The 22,257-nt window shown below is 42.2% G+C and overlaps 4 protein-coding genes across 12 annotated transcripts; 1 reads left to right on the forward strand and 3 right to left on the reverse strand.

Annotated features, from left to right (window-relative positions):
• Positions 1 to 87: 87 nt before the first annotated feature.
• Positions 88 to 8,360, reverse strand: LOC132702515 (protein wings apart-like). 2 transcript variants are annotated; one of them, XM_060671188.1, is made up of 10 exons: positions 7,804 to 8,360; positions 6,374 to 7,391; positions 4,845 to 5,066; positions 4,536 to 4,784; positions 4,207 to 4,455; positions 3,938 to 4,153; positions 2,467 to 2,689; positions 2,014 to 2,403; positions 1,763 to 1,953; positions 88 to 316 (listed from the first exon to the last, which is right to left on the reverse strand). In XM_060671188.1, the coding sequence occupies exons 1-10, from the start codon at positions 8,010 to 8,012 to the stop codon at positions 221 to 223; spliced, it is 3,063 nt and encodes a 1,020-aa protein (XP_060527171.1). In that variant the 5' UTR covers positions 8,013 to 8,360; the 3' UTR covers positions 88 to 220. The 2 variants fall into 2 exon arrangements, with proteins under 2 accessions (XP_060527171.1, XP_060527170.1); XM_060671187.1 differs by having other exon boundaries at positions 2,014 to 2,689.
• A 283-nt stretch (positions 8,361 to 8,643) lies between these two features.
• Positions 8,644 to 10,295, forward strand: LOC132702520 (multiple coagulation factor deficiency protein 2 homolog). 4 transcript variants are annotated; one of them, XM_060671197.1, is made up of 5 exons: positions 8,646 to 8,860; positions 8,943 to 9,172; positions 9,226 to 9,374; positions 9,766 to 9,956; positions 10,051 to 10,191. In XM_060671197.1, the coding sequence occupies exons 1-4, from the start codon at positions 8,756 to 8,758 to the stop codon at positions 9,954 to 9,956; spliced, it is 675 nt and encodes a 224-aa protein (XP_060527180.1). In that variant the 5' UTR covers positions 8,646 to 8,755; the 3' UTR covers positions 10,051 to 10,191. The 4 variants fall into 4 exon arrangements, with proteins under 4 accessions (XP_060527181.1, XP_060527182.1, XP_060527180.1 ...); XM_060671196.1 differs by having other exon boundaries at positions 9,766 to 9,960; positions 10,051 to 10,181; XM_060671198.1 differs by having other exon boundaries at positions 8,644 to 8,860; positions 8,949 to 9,172; positions 9,766 to 10,193.
• LOC132702516 (integrator complex subunit 7) lies at positions 10,200 to 18,337 on the reverse strand. Of its 4 annotated transcripts, none has more exons than XM_060671190.1 (11): positions 18,110 to 18,333; positions 17,934 to 18,063; positions 17,598 to 17,882; positions 17,301 to 17,547; positions 17,011 to 17,144; positions 16,543 to 16,952; positions 14,845 to 15,105; positions 13,390 to 13,906; positions 12,216 to 12,717; positions 11,717 to 11,958; positions 10,200 to 10,361 (listed from the first exon to the last, which is right to left on the reverse strand). In XM_060671190.1, exons 1-11 carry the CDS (start codon positions 18,195 to 18,197, stop codon positions 10,307 to 10,309), a joined length of 2,871 nt encoding a protein of 956 aa, XP_060527173.1. In that variant the 5' UTR covers positions 18,198 to 18,333; the 3' UTR covers positions 10,200 to 10,306. The 4 variants fall into 4 exon arrangements, 3 of the variants coding, with proteins under 3 accessions (XP_060527173.1, XP_060527172.1, XP_060527174.1); XM_060671189.1 differs by having other exon boundaries at positions 16,543 to 16,894; positions 16,953 to 17,144; positions 18,110 to 18,331; XM_060671191.1 differs by having other exon boundaries at positions 16,543 to 16,894; positions 16,953 to 17,144; positions 17,934 to 18,073; positions 18,110 to 18,235.
• On the reverse strand, positions 18,320 to 22,251 carry LOC132702518 (glutathione hydrolase 7-like). 2 transcript variants are annotated; one of them, XM_060671192.1, is made up of 7 exons: positions 22,126 to 22,251; positions 21,289 to 21,473; positions 20,993 to 21,144; positions 20,752 to 20,934; positions 19,741 to 19,889; positions 19,371 to 19,686; positions 18,320 to 18,911 (listed from the first exon to the last, which is right to left on the reverse strand). In XM_060671192.1, exons 1-7 carry the CDS (start codon positions 22,154 to 22,156, stop codon positions 18,467 to 18,469), a joined length of 1,461 nt encoding a protein of 486 aa, XP_060527175.1. In that variant the 5' UTR covers positions 22,157 to 22,251; the 3' UTR covers positions 18,320 to 18,466. The 2 variants fall into 2 exon arrangements, with proteins under 2 accessions (XP_060527175.1, XP_060527176.1); XM_060671193.1 differs by lacking the exon at positions 22,126 to 22,251 and adding an exon at positions 21,600 to 22,019.
• Positions 22,252 to 22,257: the final 6 nt, after the last annotated feature.

The raw sequence follows: 22,257 nt of genomic DNA on the forward strand, positions 1-22,257 counted from the left end.
AAACTAATTAATAAATAGAACAAATAACTACAGTTAATGTACAGATAAACATCTCGGTCGATCGGTTCTCAAATTAAAGCTATTTACAACGGCGGACCCGGGGGCCTCCCGTATCGAAAATACTCAAATATAAAATTAAAAACCTTTGTAAATATATTTATTTATATATATACTCTACTAAACTTAATTTGTGAATGTTTCGACGTCAGTCTGACGCGTCCTACGTTGACGTTTCGTCACCCGTCTTGTCGCAATCCTCCAAAAACTTGATCACTCTCTGCGTCGCTTTGATGGCGCAAACGCTCGACGCCTCCGTCTACGGGAGACACATTAAATAACAAAACTGCTACATAAAGGGGGTTATAATATGAGTTCCATAAATCGGTGGTTCCACTATACTTTCTTTTACAGAAAATTGAATTATTACTATAACTATTTACAAATCATTACGAGTCCTCCCGAGTCGTTTGTTGATAAATGGAATTTACCGAGGTTTTGTCAATCATTTTTTTTTGGTTTCTTCAAAGCTATATATACAAAGTTTTATATTATCTGAAGGGGGCGAAGCTAAAGGAGGAGCATGAAGGTTGTCTCAGATGACTGGTTTCCATATTGGTGAGTCGCAGTTAAGATTGTTCAACAGTTTAGAGATTTCTATGGGTTCTCCCATTTACCTAGAATTTTATTTTGGCAAATAAGACTTGATGCCAGGCTTCGTGTTGGGCAACTGCTCATCTTTAGAGTCTTAAGGCTCTTTCATGTTCTTTTCGCCTAGTTGATAGTTTTTGTCCTATTTCTCCAATGTATTCTTTGCCGCATATGTATGAATGATTGAAAATTTTGAGAAACTATTGGTTACTTTTGGACCACAGCGGCAAGTGTGGGATTGCTTTTGAACTTTTGAACGCTTATTATCTGTAATTGTGGAAATTATTAGAGTTAGAGTTTTACAGCTCTATAAACAAGACGGGATGTGACAAGGCATTAACGTACTGTGCGACTACGTTTGCTGTAAACAAAATGACCCAATATTGGATCTGATTTTTTATTAATAAGAATATCTAAGAATGGTTATTAGTTTCTAATATAATTGTAAAACGCATATTAAATGGAAAATTTCAGAGGGATTTTTGGCCATGAGACCAAATAACATCAACATATCCTTCTCAAAAGTTTCCATAAAAATGTTTGCGATAACTGGTGCTGACAATTGTTCCTGATGTTTCTACATAAATTTGACCGTTACAAGAAAAATATGTTCCACATAACCATGTTGCCATTAAAATGAGAATGTTTGATTCTCGATTCTGTAATCGATTTGTAATTAACTCATCCGTTAAAGGGCAAATTTAGGTTTATATATGGCCTGTTCCGAAACAAACTCGCGACTAAAATGACGTTCACCGAACTTATTATTATATTATTATTATTAAATTTGAAACGAAAAAACAGAAACATTTGTCATTGGCGGTGAGATATTTTGTTAAAAGTTGAAGAAGGTAATATAATGTCTCCACTGTTGTTATTCGCTTTAGTGTATATGGTCGGCAGTCTTGCAAAAAGATATAACGTTTTTACCTGCTAGGGTATGTTTGTTTAATGATTTATTTTTCAGTGTAAATCGAAATATTACTTATTATCATTTATTTATTCCATAAAAACAACGACAAATATAGGGTAATGGTAAGGGTATGCAGATACGGTTAGTATAGGTAATACAAGAAGTGGGGGGAAAATAGCGGACGTGGCGGCCCCGACTTACCGACGCGGTCAGGTTCATAAACTTGAAGAACTTGTTGAGCAATTCGACCATGTCCGCGAAGTTGCTGCCGCGCAGGAACTGCCGGATGTTGTTCTCGTAATCGGCGTTGCCCATTATGAGGAAGCCGACCAGCATCACGATGTAGGAGGCGAGGAACGTGTACTCCATGTGCGTGCCCGCCTTCTGCAGGACTGCGCGCACGCGCGAGATCAACGCACGGTCTGAGGACGGAGCCTCGGGGGCATACTTACGCTTTGCGACCGTTTCCTCGATAAACTCCTCGCCGGACTTGGTCGGCGCGGAGGCCGCGTCCTCCGCGTCCTTCTCGCCGTCCAGGATAGCGTCCGTCTTGCTCTCCGCGATCTTCGCGCATCCCTCCCACTCGTAGAACTGGCAAATCAGCGCCTCCACGGCGCTTTCCTCCCGCGAATATAGCCGCTCCTGTTTGGATGGCGCTTTCGCTTCCATCAGCAGCTTCTTGTTGCCGTCGTGGTCCTGGATCAGGTTGATGAGCAACATCAGCACCAGCACGCCGAGTTCGAACTTTTTCTGCTCGGGAATGTAATTGGGCACCTGCAGGAGTAGGTGGAGGCTCGTGTCGACGATGCCCGGCCTCGAGCCGATTAACTGGTTGCCGAACGCTGAAATGGCAGAATCGCGAGTCCCCGGGTCTTCGACGGACGCCGGCGGCGTCAGCAACTTACACTGTTGCCTAAAGTGGTGGGTCAGGTTGATGAGCACCTTGAGCGTGACCAGCAACGCTTCCCTGATGATGGTGCCCGTCGAGGTCTTGTCTTGGATGTCGGTCACGGGATACAGCGGGATCTCGCCGTCGCACAACTTGTACAGGTTGACGAGGGTGTCCAGAATCATCCCGTCGTTATACTTCAGAATGTAGTTCTGGTTCTCCTCGTTGTTTTGGGTCACCTGCGACGCGGCAGACGTCAAATTTCATGAATCGCCAAAGAGAACTTTTAGAGGGAGCTTTTATAGACAAAACTTTTAAATTGAGCTTTTTCAAAGAGTTGTTATAGGGAGCAACACTTGAATTTGTTCAAATACGTCAATTTCCGGAAATAGAATTTTCATTGGAAAATCAAAAAATATAGTGTTGGGCAGATGACCGTCTAGTGCTAAGTTGAAAAGGCATTGTTTACATCGTTCCTTGCAAGAAAAAGCAAAAGGTAGTTAATTATTAATAATATATACTAACTAATTTGTTACCATTGGACAGCCAGCAAAATATACAATAAAAACTACTCATTTTTTCGGAAAAAATTTTTGCAACATTTTAAAGCTTGTGCATTCACGTTGAACGGTCTCTCAAAAGTTCTGGAGAACTAAAAAAAGGGAACTTATTCAAACTAACCGAAACTATTATCGTTTGTTATATTTTTCAGATGGCACTTCTATTGTTTAATTTGAACTGTTTTCGAGATACTGACAGTTGAAAACTGGCCGTCATCCAAATTCGATTGGCGACACAATCTATTTGAGATTTTAATGTTGCCGGTGATTTTCGCTAGATCTGCCAACGCTGCACTTGCAAATTATTTTTAAAATATAGTTTATCATCTGTTACGGTCATGCACCAAATTTGAACAAGTTCCCCTTTTTGATCTCCAGAACTTTTTCCGTTGTTGTTATTTTTTTGCACATTTTGTGCTATAATCGATACATTTGACATATTTTCCATTGTATTGGGATTTTATCACGAGTATATGTTTGCAGTATGGTAAATTTTTTTAAATCTAATATATTTAGTGCATGACACGGCGAGAAAAAAACATGGAAACCTCTAAAATTCTCACGGATGTTGAAGAAAAGACAAATAACGCCTCACCTTAACGAAATTTAACGGGGACTTTCACATAACCTTAAAGCTCAGCTTCAAGATTACCTTTTACTTTTTTAAATTAAGACCCGTATATATTTCCCTTATTTTTTTTAAGTATTTTATATTACCTATTGTATACACAAATATATATTAGAAATCGGAATAGATCCGTACAACTAGCTGTTCCGATTAAAGGGGTTGCACCGCATTTAACATCTCATCCATCAAACAAAAAGTCAGTGGCTATCAAAAAACAGAGGGTGTTCTTTGAAGCGATGCGGTCAACAGATGAAGAAAGAATGAGGCTACCTATATTTATTTTGTCTACTTATGCTTACGTTTTCCAACACCCTTAGGCAACGGTCGACCTTCTTGAGTTTGTCGAGCAGGACGTCCGTCCACGACACGACGTAGTCCGACACCTGCTTGCAGCACTCGTAGATCGTCTTCATGATATGCTCGAGGCCGCCCAACTCCCTTAGCTCCTCCTTGAACCACTCGCCCGCCCGTTTCGACGTTAAACTTAAAAGGGTTTCCATCGCCAGCTGACCCGTCTGCAAAAAACGATCGATCTTTCCGGAAGATCGTCCGCGTGGGTCAAACTCACGGTGATGTTCTCCAGATTCAGATGCATCGCGTGACCCTTGCTCTGGATCTCCTCGCACAGTTCCCGCACCTTCTGCTTGTTCTTCTCCAGTTGGCCGGAGCTCAGGCCGCACACGTCGAGAGCGTGCTTATAGCTGACGTCCGACTCCAACAGGTTCAGCATTAGTTCCAAACAGTCCCGATCCAGGTCCATGTTGAGCCGATCCTGGCTCAGGACGAACATCACAGTCGCCGTGCACAGTCCCAAACTCTGCACGTTATCGATTATTGTTAGCGAAGTGACCCTTACAAAAAAAAAAACAAAAAAAAAAAAAACAGGAAAACACTCGCCTGGTCTTTGGTGGCATCGTGAAGCGCCTTGAAAAACTTGGCAACGGTGCCGTGCGCGCGCACATGCATCCTAAACGCGGGCGCCATGCACTTAGAAGCCAGACTGATAGCCGACAAGCATCGGGTGCTGATCGGATTGTTGTCCTGGAGCGTGTCGAGGATATAATCCACGTCGTCGTTGAATTCCTGAAACTCGCCGATCTCCTGAATCTGGTGGGCCTTCTTCACGTTCCGGACGACCATGTAATACTAGAAAAACGACGTTGCCAATTCGGGCGGGTAAGAAAACAAAACCGGTTAAATACTGACGCCCTTGTCGCTCTTGGCGCATTTTATACTGGCGACTTCCTGGTCCGGGTCGTCGTCGACCACCTTGGGCACCCTCACCAAAGGCTCTCCCTTAAACTCGTACCCGTCGATGGCTTCGTTCTCGACGCTCGGTCTCGCGGGGGTCTCCCCGCCGACCTTGTCCTTGTCGTCGATCCACTTGTGCACGTATCTCGCCCGCCTCTTCTTGCTGCCGTCTTCCACCTAGGTTTTAGCTAATCAATACCGCGTATGAGCACCATATTCGCGAACAACTATCATTTCGCAATATTCTCTTACACCTGTAGCTACAACAGACCTTCTACCTCGATCTGAAAACTACAAGTCGCAAAAATTTGAAATTTTTGAATATTTTTTGGGTTTTAGACATATTTTAAATTTTTTAATTTTATGTGAAAAATGGCGTTCGCAGACTAAACAATATCAGCAAATTTTTGGTCTACTGAACTAATTTTCCAAAAAGAATCACCCCCCCCCCCCAGCAGACCAAGTAAAAGCAAATTAAACGGTAATATCTCGAAAAATATAAATATTAGGAATGAATAGCCTAGCACAAAGTGCCATAATTTCTAATTCTAAATAAGATAGGTTAATAAAAATGGTTAGTTTCCATTTAAAATTTAAAAGAATGTGAGATAGGCATAATTATACATAAAATATGCCTAGAATATTCCGACGAAATTCAAAAATATATAGTGTGTTCTATTTAAAATAAGAAAGTTGATGCCCACTTCCGGTAGATCCGGATGTGCTGCCATCTTGAAAATTCTTTGGGCGGATTGACCCCACCAACGTTACTTAAACTCAAAATTTTCAAATTTTAGCTACTTATACGAATAGCCTGTATAGATTAAGGTTAGGTTCTAACTTTATCGACCAATATCAAACTCAGGTCATTCAAACTGGTCATATTATTGAAGATATCAATATTCAACAGATTTTTTAAACTAAATGATAATTTTAAAAATAAGTTACATTAGAAGATATCGAAAAAATTTTATTGGAAAATGCTTTTTTCCAGTTTTCTACAAATGTGCCAACTTTCACGTTTCCAACATAACTTTTCGTGGGACATCCTAATTTAAAGAAATAGGAATCAAACTAATTAAACGGAATAGACTGAATAAGTAGATAAAGCGTTTTTCTTTAAATTTATCGCAATCATTTGATTTTAAAGAAATTCCTCAAATGCCAATAACAGACCACCAAATTTAATATGGTTTTAATATTTAAAAATCAAGTAATTAATTACTTCTTTTATTGTAGTTTTAAACGTCCCAACACGGTACCCTGTGGTACACAGGTCACCTGTGCAGAGTTTATCTTGAATTTTTACCTAATTCCGCCTACAAATGACTGAAAGGGGCCATTAACCACTGCCTAATACCCATGGTACGTAGTCTTTCAAGTAAGATTCGGTATGGCGCAGTGTCAAATCAAAAAATACACCCAAAACTCGTGAGTGAAACAGTGAGTTATTTGAACTAACACCCAGGGAGACACCGACTCACCAAAGCCCTACTCTTAAAGATGCTGCCCTTCTTCTTGGTGATGACCAGCTTCACCGGCGGCGGGTCAGGCGGTTTCTCCAGAATTTTATCTAGGATTTGCTCTTTGTGCCGCTCGATCTGATTGACGCTCCTCTCCGGCTCCGGAACCACTTGTTTGACCTCCATTTCGGGAGCGGTACTGTTACTGTCCGAATCGGTACTCCACTCCTCCTCAATGGTCGGTTTCTTAGGCACTTCGTCTTCGTCTTCTTCTTCTTCCCTCGTCGCCGCGAGCGGTTCCTCCGCCGTAGCGTCCCCGTTTTCCAAGCGCGCCCCCGCGTGCACGTTTTCTTTGTCCTCGTCGGGGGGAGGCGGTTCCAGGTCCATCGGTTTTTCGCTTTCCTCCGTCGTCGCGTCTTCGTTCCTCCAGTCGCGGTCGACGACCGACGCTTCCGTCGCGGCGTCGGTATCCGCCTCTTCCTCCGGAGAGTTCGGCCTCAGCAAATTGTCGTACAACGCTCTACGTTCCTGCTCGTACTTTTCCGCCGGTATATACTGGGGCGACAGATCGCTGTCGTTCTTATCGCTAAACATGGACAGTTCAGCGGGGGTGTCCGCGGTCGCGGGGCTGCCGCTCGGGTCCTGCTGCATACTTCTTCTCGCGCTCCGCGTTATCCTGCAGTTCGTCGGCCGCGACGACGATTCCCGCAACGCCCTGGGAGACGTCGACGTCGACGGCGTAAGAGTGCTCTCCGACTCGTCCGAATCGTTCAGTAGCTGAGATTTACCGTGGCATATCCTTAACACTATCGGCGGCTTCGGCGGCTCGTTGACCGTCTTCAAGTTGTTTTTGGAAGAGAAGAATTTACGAGGACTGGTTTGCCGTTCGCTGCCGGGTTCGTACGCCGTGCGAGCCTTCTTTGAATGGTACGGAGGGGGCGAATAAGCGGACGGGGTCGACGACAAATCGGGTGGTTCGCTGTTGCGGCTCTTGAAAAACTTCTTTGGTTTAGGAGCCGCCGATTCTGCGGAGGCAGCACTGCAAAGAATTAAAATCCCATTTTCGGACCCGCTATCAGAATTGTGTGCCTTTCAAGATCCTAAGCCCTTAGGCCTACGCTGATAATACGGGCACTTTTGAAGCCAACATAACAAAAATTGCTAGAGAAAGCAAGAAATGAAAGAATAAACAGCAACAATGCGTAAATTTAGTGTGGTCGTAGATCCTAAGGGGCCATCGCAAAAAAGGCGAAAGCAAGTGTCTCGACATTTTTTACTTATCTAAAAATGTGAACTTTAAAGACTGACTGATGATTGATAAACCACTGCACATAAAATAACATAAACATAACCCTATTCTATGTCAAGTTTACGCGAAAGTACAGTGGGGTTTTATATCCTGCATGAAATAAGGCTCAGGAAACACGCGCGATACTCTGAGATTTACTCACCTCGACTCTGTGTCAGATCTGCCATTTAAGGTACGAATAGAGGTAAACGAGGTGATGCCCCATTTACCCACAGTGGCCGCGGACCGCGCGGCTGACGGCTTATTAGTGTTTTCTTTAAAAATACTATCGAAATGTAGGCTGGAATGCGTTCCGCTACCGCGGCGATATTTCCCATAACCCCTGGACATCTTGCCCACCAGTATAGGCATCCAGACTCAATCCATTCTGAATAGTCAACAATCTATCATGCTCTCTACGTCGTCGATGACAAATTGTCCTTCCTTCGCTTTCGAACAGTCTCTTATTAGATTCAAATTGATTCCCAAATCGCCATTTTTCCCGGGTTTTAACGGGAAACTGCTCTATTCCAATGCTTTCTATCCAAATGAAAACGGCCACTGTTTACTGCTAGAATATCACGGAGCACCAAAATCGACCACGATTTGGATATTTTACCCCGATGTCGGCGAAAAAAAAAACAAATTTCTCTTGTCAAACTGGGTAAATAGCCTTATAAACACGCTAGTAAATAATTGGCTACGGTTGTATGGCGTCTGCGAACGATTGCTTGGTTACGCTAGGTACTGACAGTCACTGACCAATTTTCCAGCTTTGTCTTTTGAATACGAAAAAGCAAGTTTGGCCATTCCTACATACAACACTTTTTTTTGTTAAAACCATTTTGCACCAAACTATAACCCCTTTATGTATTTTTATTACCAAATACCTGCCCCACCGATACGTAATTTTTATATTTTTAAATATATTGTTGAATTTCTGCTGGCAGCTTTCCGAATTGGTAGTGATTTTGTTTCCTCCGCAAAACTCAGATGCCCACGGCACTGTTTTGACAGATAAAAGCGCTTCTGCGTCGACGTGTCCGTCGATATTTTGAAACGTCCAGAAACGATGCAAATTAGTTGGATGTTCAGTTTGAAAAATTGCTAACGATATGAAGCAGTTATTAGTTTTTATTTCGATTTTAATTAGTGTGAATGTTATCACTGCGCAACGGGCGCCACCCGGAATAAATCCAAATCATTACCAACATCAGCAGGTAACATATGTTTAGGACGATTTTATTTGGTTAAAAGCCCAATTTTTATGGTTGTGTAAAGGTTTGCGCTATGTGAATGTAGTTTCAGCAACAGTTCCAACAAGTACCTGTTCAACAAGTACCTGGACAACAATACCAACAAGCACCTCCCCCTCAGTACCAACAAGTGCCCCAACAACAGTACCAAGCACCTGCGCAGCCTCAGCAACCACCGATCCAGCATCAACCGCAAGGTGGTGGCCATCATCATGGAGGCCATCATGGGCAACCCCAACAAATTCTCAACGCCGCAAATATTCAGCACGAAAAAGAGTAAGCCAGCCATTTGTACTGGCGGATCATTTAACACTTATGGATTGTTTTAGGCATATTGCGGAGCACCTTGAAGTTCCCATCGACACGAGCAAAATGACAGAACAAGAATTACAATTTCATTACTTTAAAATGCACGACGGAGACAACAACAATAAACTGGATGGCTGTGAGTTGATAAAGTCACTGATACATTGGCACGGTGAGTTTCATTAATCTGTGGGCGGTTTTTATAGCAAATAAAATAATGCGGCTTTGGTACTTGTGTCAAGATGATTGGAAAATATAAACTTAAATCTGACATTCTCATAATGTGTTTGATAGAAATACTTCCTATTTTTTAATTTGTTTCTAAAGAAAAACAATCGATGTAATATTTATACTGCATTGTATGTGCTTTTTTCTGAATCTTAATGTATGTATTTAAAGGACTATTAACTGGACTTGGGTGCAGGCGCGCAAGGAAAGCAAAAGCTTCCAATTTGGGTACTTTAACCTCACCCGGTTCCAATTGATTTGGTGCTATTTTAACGTCGAGTTTTAATTGTCGGTTGCGGCTTTCGTGTGAGTGGCGTCTCGTGTTTTTGTCTCAGAGCAGGGTAGCAAGGAAAAGCAAGGGGTGGAGGAGAAGGTCTTCAAAGACGACGAGCTGGTAAATTTAATCGACCCGATCTTAAACGTCGACGACACCGATCGGGACGGTTACATCGACTATCCGGAATTTATAAGGGCGCAGCAAAAGGCGACCGGCGGGCAACCGCAGCAGCAGCCTGGGTCCCATTAAGTAGGTGTGTGCGTCTATGGGGGTTCGCGGTGGTGGGGGGAGTGGCGTCGGCGTCTGCGGACATTTTATCACGAAAGGGAGTCCTTAATTTTAGATGACGAAAAGAAAGTGAACCACGAAGCGCCCCTCTTTGAGGACGCGAAATTGTCGGAGCTCATCGACGCCCTACTCGGGGAATTGGACACCAACAAGGATGGCTATGTCGACTGGGTCGAGTTTAAAAATAATCAAAAAATCGCCAGGTTAGGCTAATTTGTTGTTGTTTTATTTTTTATTTTTTTGCTGGGGGCTTGTTATTTTTGTACATTTTTCAAACAATAAAAGACTATTTTTTACCAACGATGGTTTATTTACTGCTTCTTCTGCGCGGGCCTGGCGAACAGATTGTCCTCGGGCATCAAAATTCTGCAACACGAATTAAGTTTCTGTTTTAAAAAAATGGGTCCTCCGCCAAAAGACATCTCAGAGATCGGACAACCTCTGAATATTTCTGGGCCGAACGCCAATCACATTCTAAACGCAAACGATTACCACTGAACTACGTTAATAGGATGGTACTAGATTTTGACCTCTCGGAGACGTCAGGTGCTATGGTATTTTTGACGTTTCGATTGTGGTTCAAAATTGGTTTTGAGCTGTTTAAGAGTGGTGAATAACCATTTACAAAAATCCTAACTTCAGTTTTCACAGGGCATGTTCGTCCGTGCACGAATATTGATTCCCCATCAATTTTTGCGGAACAAAGCGACGCATGTGGTTTTGGTCATTTTGTCAAATTAAGACACTGTTAGAAATGCTATTGCGTTACTGTCTTAGCACAACACATAAAAATACTATAATTAAAATATATACTTTTTGTATTTATCTTTTTAATCTTGATCTGTAAGTGCAAGTTCCACAGTCTGCGGATATTTCTTTGAAGAATTTTGATGCTTTTGTTTAAAGGTTTTTTTTTGTGATTAGGTACTAATATGACAATATGAACAACATTTTTGAGTGCTTTACAAATTCAAAAAATATGGGTAATAAAATGGCAGTTTCTTCTGAATATTTTTATGTGGTTCCTGATGAAAAAGGTGAAAACAAGAAACGTTTATTACACTATACCACAGGCAAACAAAATGTTATCAATTACGGCTTCATCCATTTTTAATAAATTAGCATCAAAACTGAAAGGCAGCAAACTCTTTGTGAGTCAAAAAAAAAAAAGGTCAAACAGTATATTATTTTTACTCGTAAAGTAAATATTAATATTAACGTGCGCATAAAAAATAGAAAGCCGACAGTGGGTGCTAAAATTATTTTTAGACTTTGAAAATTATACAGGCTGTTTCATTAAGGGTGAAAAACTGTCATACCTGGGAAACTACTAGACCTTATTATTAAAATGGATATGAGTAATATCTTACAATTCAAGATTTTTCCGAAAAATTCCAAAATTATAACGTTAATAACATTTCCGACGTATTGTCTAAGTCTTATTGGCGTACCGACTTCAACAAAAAAAACAAAGAAAACGTAATCAAGCAATTGCGAAGTAAATTCCTAAGCCCTTCTCTGATGATTGTTGTTGACATTTAAAATTGCATAGATAAACGTATAGTGACATCGCACAGCATAAACTTATGTTTCTAACTGTAGAATGTGATTGGCTGCACCAAAATCTGTTCAATCGTCATTCATAAATGTTTGTTTCATTTTATGAATGAATCGTCGCGTCCCCGTGGGATATAATGTCACGCCAACCACCAGGTACTCACACGTTCGAGTTGTTGGCCATGCCGGGGACCGTAATCGGAGCGAGTTTCTGCTCGTCCGGAACTTTGACCGTTAACGACGACTTGGGACCCGTTTTCCAGGCGTTTCCCTGCTCGTCGACGACCGACGCCTCGACTGCCAGCGAGTACTGGCCGCCCCTAGGGAACGCGAGCAGGAACTGCGCCGAGAAAAAGTCCTTGTGCGGACTGACGGTTTGAGACAACACCGACACCTGCTCCAGCGCCTAATCGCGATGGGACGTTTGAACTACCATAAGAAGCGAGCGCGCGGTGGTTTCGTAAAAACATGGCAACGTTGCAGATTAAAGTAAAATTTTAGTTTGCTAGGACTGCAAACTTCCAGTCGCCGGTTCATACTACTACTACTACAATTTGCGTTAAGTTGTCAGAATTCCCCCGTACTCTGTCTCCAAAAAATAAAAGCGATATCGCAAAAGCCAGGTTTTAGCGAAATACGACCGCAGGCGCCGTCACGCCTCACCTTGGCATCGATGGCCTCCTTGTTCTTGCTGCCGCTTTGCAACTGCGACGTGACGGCGATGACGACCTCCTGGATCCTTCGGAATAGTCCGGCCTTCATGCCGTGCTGGATCACGCCTTCCACCTTGACGGCGAGCTGGGAGCCCGCCTGCACGCTGATAAACTCGCCAAGCACGCGCGGCTGCGGCGAGATCGCTAGTTTCACACTGGTCGACTGCAACACTTGGAAAAAGTACCTCGGGATCGGTAGCGGCGCGCTAGCCAGCACTTCGGCAATCTTTTTCAGCACCTCCGCTTGTTTGTGCGTGATCGTGGCCACAGTTGAGTCTTCCAGCAGGTGCTGAGCGACCGCTTGCGCGTCCGCGCACCCCTTCACCAGCGGCCGCGACTCTAGCCGGACGGACCTGGTGCCGCCGAATTCCATGGGGCCGTCGCGGATGCGGGCACCGCCCGTGCCCACACACTCGACACACTGCTCAGTCAGTACGCACATTTGCTGCAGTCTTCCGGCGGCACGAAATTCATTTATTTAGTTATCTACCAAGCACCGGCCGAATAAACACTTTAACACAACAGGGATATGCAAATATTGAACCTAACCCAATAAAAATTCCCTCCGAGAACAGCGTATTATGTAATACAATATAATGCCATCAACGTGAATACAGATGCGTTCCAAGTCCCAAAGAATTTTGGTTTAAATCACTGGTGTAGTTTCAGTTAAGAACTACAATATTCGAGTTTTCGTCTATTATACAGGACGCAATATTTGAAAAAAACCTTGTTCGAAATCGCTATTATTGGTACAAATTTTTATATTTACCAAAGTTTGATATGACTTTGCAGTTAGTTCGAGTTCTTAGATGAAAAGCACTTTATATGTAAAGTTATATAGTGGTCCGCACTACAATCAGATCACATCATAAGGAATAGTATTGTGCTGTGCATCTCGCAACTTTGAACAATCAGCTGACGACATAAACACTGAAAAGAAAGGGCCCGAGATGGGATCCCTGAGGAAGCTCGACCTTGAGCCTATAAGGATTTTTGCAGAGGACATGAACTTGACAGCCCTCCTTCAGAGCTTCCAAAACAAAGTTAGCGCTAGATAATGGAAAATCGCAGACGACACTTGTAAAAGCTAACTGTATTGCTAGTGAACCTAGTATACTCACATTTGCATGTTCTCGAGAGTGGCGGGGTCAGCGTCGAACGCCGTCTGGTAGAGCCTCCAGTGCAGGTCGCCACAGTTCTTGAACTCTTTCGCGCACTTGCGCAGCTGGTTGGTGATGTAGCCGTGGCGTTGATGCTCGTCCCGCGTATTCTGCACTATGGTGGCCGCGATCGCGGGCGGCGGCACTATGCACAGGATGTTGCACGTGTAGATGAGCTGCGCGAGGCACTGTAGGAATTCGACGCGGATTTTCATGTACTCCGTCTGAAACGCGAGATTATGGGAAGGGGTGCTGGCCGCTTTGAGGGCCGCCACCGCCTTGTTGTAGTGGATGATCGCTTTGTCTAGTCTCGTGACAAGAGGGGCGGATTCGTCGCTGGATAGCAGGGCCTCGGCCCGGCACATCTCTCGCAGGCACGCGAGCCAAAAGTGAAAATGCTCTGAGCTGACTTGCTCGGTCAGTTGTTTGAAGACGAGGTGGGCAATTTGGTGGTGGCCGTAACGTATCGCGGCCCGGGCTGCAAAAGGGTTTATTAATAATTTAATATTAAACTCCATTTTTTCCACATTACTACCCTACGTTATTGAGATTTGAAAAACAAAAAATCATATTTTGAATGCTACCTTAATATTAACATTTTGCATTTACGTCAACAGAGTCAGAGTCTTAAACGCGGTTGGTTATTATGGACGTTTTAAGTAATACCACATTTGACTGTTTTATGTTTTCTGAAATTTGATACAATTATCATTATCGGGCGTGGACCGTCTCAATGACGTTTCGCCAAACATGCTGCTAACTTCTTCAAAACGCTGCCTGAAACTGATTTGATGATAGCTCGGCACCCGCGGCACAAGCCTCCCAACCATTCTAACTACTAGCCAAAAATTGTATTAATTTATTGTCACAAAATATTCCATCCATTCCATTTTCCAGTCAAAGCGCTTTTATTATTACCTACAGGCCATTGTTAAACTTGACTTTAACTTACATGATTTTATAAATTCGCTTCAAACTGACGGCCGTAAGTTTAAAATTTTTGCTATCAGAATATCAACATAAAATAACAAAATATAACTAACTAACAAATAAACTAATAGGAATTTTATTTTAAAAGATTTGGACTGCTCGATCCATTAAAAATTTGTATTGTTGCATAACACCTATTCCTTTTATAAGTAATCATTAAAATCTATTTTTGTCGGAGCACTCATGCTAAAATTCCGTAAATTAAATACGATTGTCACATCAAATGACTGTCAACAATTACGTCAAGATACTTAAATTTATTACAAGATTTAATGCCCAACTCAGTTAACTTGAAATTTACAGGTAACATATAATGGTAATTGATTGCCATGGAAACTATTAAACCATTTTATGTATTCTATAAAATTACCTTGTATTTGGTCTTTTTGATTTAGTTTAAACCCAGCCCATTACTCTTATTGTTACCTATGCAGTAATTCGCCCACAGCTTGTTGTCGGCCGAGGCCGCGGCCAGCACCGCGGTCTCGGCCTCGCGGGTCCATCCACGGCCCGACATCATCTGAAACAGCAGCGTGCACAGCATGATTTTGGTACGCGTCTGAACGTCATCGCTCAGCGAGCCAGCGGCGGTCAGCAGTCTCAGCGTCACGTCCATCAGAGGCAGCAGCGTTTCGGGTTCGAGACTGCCGATGGCCCCCAGGGCTTCGCAGACCACGATCGTGTAATCTGTGGAGGGGAGAACGTCAGCGGCGCGCGCATCGCCGCACAGTGGTTATATGACAACGTCCCCACCCCTCGGTTTTCAAATAAAAATAGAAGGCAGTTACAAAATTCTAACCTCAACAAACAACTGCGTGCTAGGACTTCTATTATTTATTGTTCTCTTATTCTTTTCTTCTTCTTTTTTTATTCTTCTATTATTATAAATGAATATTGTGCAAAAATGATTAATATTTTTTTTTTAACAAAAACCTATGTTGGCATTAGGAAATATGAAAAATAAGTCAAGCTATGTTTTATGAAATCCACAATTAACATGTCATATTAATATTAAAATATTTTCATATCTTCCAATATTTTAAGCTACATATACAGCAAAATATTAAATTTTGAATGAATATGAAAATCTAGAATGCAACATTGCAGCAAACCATCCCCGCTACCTCTGTGTTATTACTACACTACAGCAATTATGTTCATATAAGTTATAGTTACATCTCAAACTTTTTTATTCTGTGTGTACTTTTAGTCAGTTAATTTTATGTTTATTTTTTTTTTTCATAAAAAAAGATTTAGTTTGGAAATATCACAAAAAATATTCACAGTCAACCATCAACGACGATTTTAAATTTGTTAACAAAAAAAATAAAATTATTTTTTTACGTATTATGTCGTTTCTTTACAAATAAACTTTTTTTTATATAAATAAATATTTGAATTGGATTTCAGGACTTCGATCTAATAGTCTTCCTATTACTTTTTCCGTTCTTTTAACCATAACCCTGAATCTAAAACTACTTAAAAAATAATAAAAATGAAATTTTCCGTATTTCTCAATATTAATTATTGATTTAGTGAAAATAAATTGTACACTTCGATATTCAAAATAAAGAACCAAGTATCATGAATAAAATACGTCTCTCCTTCTAAATTATTTCACTTATCAAACAATAACCTAATCGCGTAATTAACAGCACTTCCTAATGCTGCAGGGTGCTTACTTAAAACGAAAATCAACAAAAACGTTCCGACTTCTGTGAGAGTGAGATAGCCAATGCCAAGCAAATCAGTAGTATAGGAATATAGTTTCTACAATTAGAATAAACCACTTTTGTCAAAAAAAACTGAATTGTTCGACTTCTGCTATGTTCGGGCTAGAAAAGATATTTTTTTACCTTTTACCTTTTAGGGGGTGAAAAACTGAAGGTTGTTGGGAAAAACAAAATTCTAGCTTTTAGTAAAAGATGAACATAGTTGAGCGTTGAGGGTTTTCTGGTTGCATTACCAGAACTCCAACACCCGTAGGTTAACGACAATCCAAATTTTCCCGCCAAAAGTGGCACTACTATACTACTAGAACTACAATGTCGCGGGAATAAAGGTTCAGCTGCGATTGTACTCTATACGTCTGTCGGTACGCGCCCATAGCCCAATGAGTTTTACCGTTAACGTCCGTCAACCTAGAACCGAGAAGTTCAACGAACGTCTGACAGTAGTGCGGCTCCGCCTTGCACAGCCTCACCGCGCACTTTAGGGCGGCTTTCAGGTCCTTCGAGCAGCCGCGATCACCGAACGTGAGCACCAGTATCAGCGTTTCGATTGCGACGATGACGTCCTCGGCGTCGTCGACGTCGAGGCGTTCATCGAAACAACAACACAAGATTTGGGTGACGATCTGTATGGCGCGGGCGGCGATTCCCGCCTCCATCGAGTACGAATGCTTCGAGCAGAGTTCCCGCAACTTGGAGCCGGCGTGTCGGTGATGGTAACACACTTTCGGCGACTCGACTAGCACCTGTATAAAAACGCATGCGCTCAACGGCCTGGATTTGACAACGTCGGCGGCGTCGTACCTGGAGGACGTAAAGGGCAGGCATTAAAATCCGGTTTTGCTCGGTCGACGACGCGTACTCTATGATCTCGTCGACGGCCCCTGGCGGCCACAGGTGCGCCCCCGGACGCGCCAACTCGTACAAATGTTCGAGAGCCTTCAACTTGACTTCCCAACGCGGGTCGTTTTTCAAGTATTTCAGCAACAAAGTCACCTTTCACATGCAAAAATTCACTATAAACAGGAGCCCATCAACCAGCCCATATATTTCCTATCTAGGATTTATTTGTGAAACTTAATATCACATAAATTGCACCATATATAATTCATTTCTGTAATATGTGGGATAATTTCTCTGATACAACCTCACCTGACTGGGAATGTCAACTAGGGTAGTGGCCGCCAGTTTGGTCAAGGTGTTTAGGGTAACCAAAACGAAATCTTGAGCTGGATAGCTTGGCAACAGGTTCAAACACAAAGTTCGTACCATGGCAGCTGTATTGGTGTCGTGATGCATATATTGCAAGATCGGTATCAATTGCAGCTTCATGTTAGCAGTCGTAGCTTGTCTTTGTATCATGTCGGACACCTTGTTGCACATACTCACGGCAAACGTCCTAAAAATATGACCCGGTCATCTAGTGACAACACGCACAATAGTTTCTACTTTGATTGAGCTGCAAACTGGATAGCGGCGTAAATTGCAGCTTCCACTTCGACGTTGTCGTGAGAATCCAAGCTCCCCCTAATGCTGTGGTGAATCTGTTGCCGTTCAGGAATAATAGCGGCTACCGCGCCGAAAGTCCTTAGAGTGACGGCCCGAGCGATCGGGTCGTTGCTATGAATGACGCTGTATATCCTTCTGACGAACTCGTCGACGTTTGATATTTTGTCTAGGTGTTTTTCGCTCTGCTGGCACACTCTCAGAACGCATAGCCGCAGAAAATTATTGCTACGACAAATCGACGGTAACCGCACAATTTTCAAAGGCTGAACGACTCACCCCATGCGAAATACATCGGCCAATTTCAATAACGACGCGTTTATCAGAATCGGAAACGGGTACTTTTCGAATAATTTCGGAAACCTGACTATGGCCTCGCACTGTTCGCCCACCTTTCCCGACCTCAAGCCTGCAAATATCTTCTGCAGTCCGGCTTACTGCTGATTTCGGCTTACCTTTATCCAGTTCCGTAAGCGCAGAATTCGCATCCTGTTCAGGTTCCCCCAGGTTTTCGTTAAAACTGGTCACACGCACACCTAACATCTTCCACCCACGAATGTCAACAAAACATTGCTATCAATGACAGTCTGGCAATGCCGATTCTTCTTCTTCTTAGTTATCGGAAACACGCGAGGATCGTTCGGCCACGACTACGAAGAAAACCATCTTTTCTCCTATACTTTTATTAGTACACTTCCCAAAAACAAAGTTTCTGATAATCCATATACAAGATAGAAAACTTAATTTATTTTTAATTGTGCAACAATTATAAATAACAATTAAGTACAAATCACAAGATCACAATTCACAATCTAGAACCGGCTCGCTATTCCACCGCCACGACTGTCGGAATGCGAAACCAAATCGTCTTTCCACTTTTCCACGCTGTTACTGCTATTGTAAGGCTCGTCAATTGCGACAACCTTGTTCCCTGTTATCTCCTCAAAGTACCGAACGGTCGATTCCGAAAAAGTAGGCGAACGAGCGACTTCAACTCCGATTGTTCCATCGGTCATAACGTGAAATCTGGCGCTCTCGATCGCCTCCGTGACATTTTGTCCGCCAATTACAAGATTTGCTAGAAGTTGGGTGGCCATCGCGACGTTGTCCGCCCCCAGAACGATTCTACGGCCGCAGATAAAGTTATTGTCAGTCACTATGAGGGCGATGCGGCTGCAAGGTCGCGGTCTCTCCTTTACGTCTTGCACGTAAACAAACTCGTTCTGTTCTTTATCGCCGAACAGGTCGTACATGCCCCTGAAGACGAAAACGTCTTACCAACATAGATACCAAAATTGTTAGTTGGCGCAACCTTGGAATTTTTCACCCCTTGTTGCCAAATATTCAATTATCATACTATACTTTTATACTCCTTTTTAAAAAAAAAATTTTTATGGCAAGAGTTGGAAAAAAATTTGATGTCATTTTTCACTCATTGTTCTGTTCATGCGTTAAATTTAAAAGTGAAATAGAAAAACTAAAATGATGTGAATTTTATTACTCCATATTTTAATCTGAGATGGAATTTTTCACGAAACAGTTTAATATAACCACAATTTTACTATTTTGTATAATTTCCTGGTTAAATCGAATAAATATAGCAGTTTGGCAACACTGCACGGCAGGATGATGTTATACAACCGCAGTTCAAATTTCACTGCCTACCAAATATCTAAACTGCGGGATTACAGAAAATCTAGCGCTAGCAATACTTACGTCACAAGCGACACGTAGTTCTCGTCGGAATCCATAACCGCAACATTTGAACCTGTGCCTTGATGGAAGCTCGTGGAAAGGTTAAATTTCTTGTAAGTGCCGAGCGTGGCGTCGACGAGGGCGTGAAAGCGTTGGGGCACTGGTGCCCCTGCGGCGTCTGTGAAGTTATACTTTTCGATTTCCTTAAGGTTGTCCAGCAGCGCGGGTCCGACCGTCTCGACCCCAGGAACGTAGATATTGTAACCGTAAAATGTTGATTTTATCGCTGGAGATCCGACGGGTTCGTTAGCAGAGTCGATGTAGTTTGTATACAGGTCTGTAAGCGATTCGGGGATATGTACCGAAAATTTAAAGTGAGCTTAACACCGACCTTCTTTGGTAATATTTGCGATCGTTGCGAGGGTGTCTGCAAGAACCTGGTGCGACAGCAGCTGTCCGGGCTCCAAACGGCCGTAACGATGTTGCGCATTTGCCTTGTTCACTGCCTGTACCAGCATCTTCGATACGACGTAACCGTTCCTGTGGGACAAAGCGGGTTTTCGCACGACCTAACCTAAATGGATGGAAGCAGCGCACGTCGCGTGCGATCCAAACCTTTCGATTCGACAGTTTTCAGTTTGAATATGACATTTTTTCCGCCAGTATTTTGTCAAAATATTACCAGATACCATTAAATTTTCAAGAGAGAAAATGACCGTTTAGAAATAAATGGCTCATAATTCCCGTTTGATTGTGTCTAATTAGTGACATGCGCGGAAGATCCCTTTTACGGTATCTAAACCATAGAAAAACGAACCCATAGAAAAGCTACAAAGTGTTATTTGGTTTGGTGGAATTTGATTTTGACATATAATTTTAAAATGATTTAGCAATTTATTGTGTATTGTCCATTTATTTAATTTTTGTATTTTAGTATTTTGTAAGCTGTTAAATTTAATCCGATTTTCCACCTTTTGCAACACAAGTAGCATTTTTTACCTTCAAATTAAAAAAGGGCGCGGATTTCACAACGCTTAAGGTATTTGTGTTAGTTTGTAATAATTTACCAAATATTAGAAAGCAATTTTTGCATTAATCCTTTCGAGTATTCTGCATACGCGCCATATAGAACTTATTAAGCATTGTCTCATAATCACTTGTCACAGTCCTACTACGTTGTTGAATGCATAATATGGTACCTTTAATTTTATTAATTTTTCAGAACGTTTGATCAGTGTATGAAAACGTAAATTATTATCATTCTCTCAGTTCAATAATGTGGATATACGCGTCAACTCAAGGTCATCAAAACTGGCACCCCTGAACATTAAAGATACCCACAAGCTTTGACGCTTCTCTAAATGTTCGTTTTTCTCTGATCTAAACGGACGTAAGTACATACTTGGCGAGGTCAGCTGCGGGTTTAACGAGATCATGCCAGGGTAAGGTGCCGCGTTGTCGGTGGATGTAAGCCAATCCCGACACCAGAAAGGGTAATTTTAGGGTGGGTGTATTGGAGACGCTGAAATTTATTACTGTGGGCGGGAGACGATCCCGGTGGTTGTAAATCATCATTTGCCCCTCCCTTAAATTAAACGAACGTTTGCGATAACAGAAAGTCACTACGCGAACGGCGTACTAACGCATCTAATCCCGTGACGTGTGGCGTCACAACGGCTAAACACAAAGTGCAGGCAATTGCGGCGTCCACCGCGTTGCCGCCCTCCTTTAAAATTTTCGTGCCCGCCCTCGAACATTCAAGGCTGTCGGAGGCGACGCTTCCATGCGGAACAACCTAAAATATATAGCAACCGGTATTAAAATAAAAAAAAAACATATTGAAAACAGTAAATGTATGGGTATATCTAGTAAACCTCGTGTGACGCAAACAGTCGGTAACCACACGAAAACTGATAACTGCAATTAAAAAAATACGGACCTGATAATCGCCGTAGTAGATTTGGATTAGGAGGGCTGCGGTGATGACGACGGTCAGTGTTCCAAAGGCGACGTTTACGAATTTAGAGCCGCTGAGGCTGTCGTCGTGGCACTTGTACCATTTCGGCGTCTTCAGGCCCGCCTGGTTTAACGGGATATCCTCGCGAAATGTATCCGGAGCGGTCGCTATATATGCGATTATTAAACAGTATATTTCATCGAACAGATTCACGTCATTAATAATCATTAATTTTGTCCCTCCTTCAATTATTTTAGTGAGGTTATGCCGCAACGTATATTTAAAAATAATACCTGAGGCGGTGTTCGTGGAAGTCATATTTCCCGAACGCAAAAGTATTACATATTACTTGTAAACAACGCACTGCAAACGGAACACATTAACGACCGACCAGCGACTTTCACAGGCGAATGACTAACAACGCCTTACGGTAACGTTTCCAAGTGCTTTAATCGCGCCTTACTTCCACTTCCTTGACTTGCGAGGTGGTGATCGGTTTGATAGTTTTGCTCCTCGAGACCGTCAAAGAGGTGAACATTTTACTCGCTAGATTTTAGGCAAGTGGCTTGGATTAAATGTAAATTCAACCCAATCATTCATTAAATTAAAGAATAATTTCATAATGGGTAGAAGTGGACGCATTATTCGGCAAGAGCGATTAGTTTTTAAAGAATGTACCTGATATCTCAGAAACATAAAAACTTCAACTCTAGCCAGGTTTGTTGTAGATAAAAGACGCAAACACGAGACACCCCCTTTAGCCGAATAACTAAAGCAGAATATTTTGATCTCTAGAATTTTTTTCAAATTTTTCCTCACCTTTTAGAGACATCCTGTATATCACTTCCATTAATATTATCCAGGAAGTATCTTTGGAAAACACTTTTTAGTTTGATAATCGTAAAAGAAACAAACGAATTCTCCATTAAGAGCGATCTCTCAAACTCCACG

The sequence above is a fragment of the Cylas formicarius genome, unplaced genomic scaffold (assembly GCF_029955315.1).
Source record: "Cylas formicarius isolate icCylForm1 unplaced genomic scaffold, icCylForm1.1 PGA_scaffold_5__7_contigs__length_24384050, whole genome shotgun sequence".
NCBI lineage: Eukaryota > Metazoa > Arthropoda > Insecta > Coleoptera > Brentidae > Cylas > Cylas formicarius.